Source organism: Vombatus ursinus, unplaced genomic scaffold (genome assembly GCF_900497805.2).
Source record: "Vombatus ursinus unplaced genomic scaffold, bare-nosed wombat genome assembly UNPS02004331.1, whole genome shotgun sequence".
NCBI classification, from domain to species: domain Eukaryota; kingdom Metazoa; phylum Chordata; class Mammalia; order Diprotodontia; family Vombatidae; genus Vombatus; species Vombatus ursinus.
This window is the reverse complement of record NW_020944109.1, coordinates 42,203-45,632: the sequence shown is the minus strand read 5'-3', so window position 1 is coordinate 45,632 and position 3,430 is coordinate 42,203. Positions and strand designations below refer to the sequence as shown.

Genomic DNA, 3,430 nt, shown 5'->3' with positions numbered 1-3,430 from the left:
CCTGCTGCTGTAAGAGGTACCAGAGGCTAAGGGAGACGCGGCCAGGACAGATGCTGGAAGGAGGATACAGGAAGGAAACAGAGGCAGCTGTGTCTGAGCTGAACTTGGCACACATCCCTGACAGAAGCCCAACTTCTAACTGAGCCAAGCTCCATGTCCCTGGGAGGCTGCAGAGATGGAAAGGAGGGACGGGGAGAAGCCAGGAGAGTATAGGAGAGAGAGGAGCCATGCCCATCATGCCACGCCCAGACCCATCCCTGGCCCGACTCTTCCCCTCGGTGTGTAAGGCAGCAATGCCGCAACAGCGCCAGCCAGCCACTGGAGCTGGCCTGAGGTTTGGTTACTACTCACGTTCTCAAGGCCCCCACTGTGCTGCTTCAGATTCTGTTTGATAGAGGATCGGGGGTTATGGGAGCTGGGATGGGGGGGTGCATCCCTGGTGGGGCTGAGACAGAACAGGGAGCAGGACCATGTGTGCATGTGGGGAGCCAATGGCTACTGGGGCTAGAATGAGTCAGGCGTATGTGACTGGATGCAGGACAGCATGGATTATCTTGAAAAATGTGCCCACCAACCCAGAGCATATGAGCTGTGACAAAATACATACACCAGGATGACACAGGTACATGCCATGACCAAGTACACACAGTACACACATGTGCGTGCTGTGACGAGCACACCATGAAATATGGATCTGAGGCCTGAGAAAGCACAGGTACACATCACAGGAAGGGGCATGTCCCATGCCCACATGAGGGGGTCTGCCTCCAGAGAAGTCTCAGAGACCCATACCATCTCTCACTCAATAACACAGAGGAGTCAAAGGTAATTTAGGAGTAACCCAGAGAAACAGTAAAACAGTAACCTGGCCCTGACTGAGAAGGAACCGAGTCAGTGTGTGGGGGTCTGAGTGCACAGGCTACGAGGGGATGGGAGAGGAGCTGACCCATTACTCACTCTGATTTCCTTGAAGAGCCTTAGGCAACTGCTGTTGAGCATGAAGTAACGGTCATGGAAGCTGCCTGTGGAGAGGCCTAGGCCCAAGAGGCTTCGATCCTCACGGAACTTCATCATGCCATGCTTGGTGTCCCCTACCTTGCTGGCTGGGGAGGGAGGACAAGGGGGATGAGGGGAGAGGCTGAATATCCTCCCTCCCCCAAGACCATAGGCTCCCTGAAGGAAGAGCTAAGACCCCACCCCCACCAAGAGCTGGGAGTGCCTAAGGGCAGGAACATGGATCCCTCAGACTAGAGGCTCCCTGAGGGCAAGGCTAAGTCTCTCCCTCAGACATGGTGGTTACTGAGGATAGGAGCTATAGCTCTCCCTAAAATAGGAATTGGAATACACAGAAGGGACAGAATCTGGCCAATACCTGAGAGTGGAAGGAATAGTACCCTGGAGTGGGGAAGGGGAGAGGGTAACTAGGTAGGAAGCTTCTTACCTAGGTACATGAGCATGGCCTCCATGGCCAGGTACTTCTTTACCACCAGATGACTGTCAGTCCCCAGGCTGTGCAAGATAGGGAGGACCTTCTCAGTGTAGTGCAGGGGCCTCTCTGTGGAGAACACCATCATCAACAATGCTATCAATGCCAACATGGTACCAGTCCAGCTACTATCATCTCCACAGCTGCCACTGGCACAATCACTATCATCTCCATCTCCATCATGGTAGTCATTGCTATTATCACCATATCTTTGATCATCACTATTGCCTTCATTATCTCCATATAAATCACTGGCACCATTGTTATCTTCTCCTCACCATCTCCATTAGCACCACCATCACAACAGTTATCATACCTATAACCATATCTCCAGTCATTGCTGTCACCTTCATCATCTCCAATCAATCACCAGCAATAGCACTTCATCACCAGTATCACTATTACCATCTCTATAAAGGCAATCACCACCACAACCATTGTATCACTCTTATGATCATTAATCTACATCAGAATCATCACCACCTTCCTCAGTGAGGAAAACTAGGAACCACTGGAGGAAAGCCATGGTGCAGATCATTTGGATGAAAGTCAAAGGAAACAGAAGTACTTCTGTCATAGGAGTATACTACAAACCACCCAGACGGAAGAAGAGAAGAGATGAGGAGTGGGAAATAGATAACAGATCTGACATGGGGTATGATGTAGTGACAGGGAACTCTGACTATTGCCAGAGTTCACTCTCTGCCAAAAAGCAAAGAAACTAATGAATTCTTGGCTTGCATTAATGATAGTTTTATCCTTTGGAAGGTAGAGAAAGTAGGGGAAGGGGAGCTGTTATTTTGAATCTAAGTCTAACCAAGCAGGAGGTGCTGGTTGCTGAGGAAGAAACCACAGGAATCTTGGGGGGAAGTGACCACTTGGTGGGAGAACTCATAACAGAGAAGAGATAAACTTGGTTTAGTTGTACATCCACCCTAGAATTTGGAAGAGCAGATTTCAAAATCAGCAAAAAGACAGGCAGGATTCCATGGTTTAATACCGTCTAAAGAAAGTTGGTCCAGAAGAGAAAAGAATTTAAAAATTAAATTCTAACTCTGACAAAAGAGAAAGAAAACAGGAAGCTATGTAAACAACCATATAAATTGTTCCCATTTAAATTGCTGTTGTAGGCACTTTCCTTATAACAATGCTGCGAAGTACAGAGACTGATTTCGGCTGATGGTACCAAATCCTAAAACACATAAGAGATTCCTAAATGAGAATTACAATCACTCAAAAGAGTTCATCCTAACGATCTTCACATGAAACATCAAGCGAATAAGGATGTTGGATGAATAACCTAAAGAGCTGATCCATTGATACGTATATCTTAGATAGACACTGCAGTGGGACAATTAATTGGGCCCAGAATTTGATTTGAGGAAGAGAACAGGCATTATTGGTATATTGGAAACTATATAACTCTTCCCACAATCCCAAGCTATCCCCTGAAACAAAAAACCATCTTTTTAACACCGATTTTAACCCTCTTCTGGTGACGCTATTTGGCTTCAAGTCATGGTGCACCACAATCTACGAAGACTTAAAATCACAGGATACTCAAAGGACAATGGGAAAATGCATGGCGGGCATAATAGGCTGGCAGTACATTTCCATTAATAACTTCTGCATACAAGATGTTGTGTAAGAGATACTCAGGAAACCAATGCATAGTGAAGTCAGCAGAGCCAAGAAAACAATATCCACAATGACTACAACAACGTAAATGGAAACAACCACTACCACAAAACAATCGAAATTGAATGTTGTGAAACTAAAGAACAAATTTAGTTAACCCCAGTGAAGAAATACAAGAAGACATCTTCCCCCGCTCCTTGTAGCAGTCTACGAGGTTGGAATGATGCATATGCCAGATGGTTTTGGTGCATTGATCAGTTTTTCCTGAGTTTCTTTTTTTCTTCTTCCTCTTTTTCTTTTTTTTTT

At 46.3% G+C, this 3,430-nt stretch overlaps 1 protein-coding gene across 1 annotated transcript in view; it reads right to left on the bottom strand.

Moving 5' to 3' along the window:
• Positions 1 to 219: 219 nt before the first annotated feature.
• Positions 220 to 3,430, bottom strand: part of LOC114022935 (arf-GAP with Rho-GAP domain, ANK repeat and PH domain-containing protein 1-like) — a 41,399-nt gene continuing 38,188 nt past the window's right edge. Inside the window, exons 16-18 of the mRNA XM_027835381.1 lie at positions 1,442 to 1,555; positions 958 to 1,103; positions 220 to 384 (exon numbers count right to left, since the gene is read on the bottom strand). Coding sequence (XP_027691182.1) covers positions 235 to 384; positions 958 to 1,103; positions 1,442 to 1,555 — 410 coding nt within the window. The 3' untranslated portion in view covers positions 220 to 234. The remainder of the gene's footprint in view (positions 385 to 957; positions 1,104 to 1,441; positions 1,556 to 3,430) is intronic.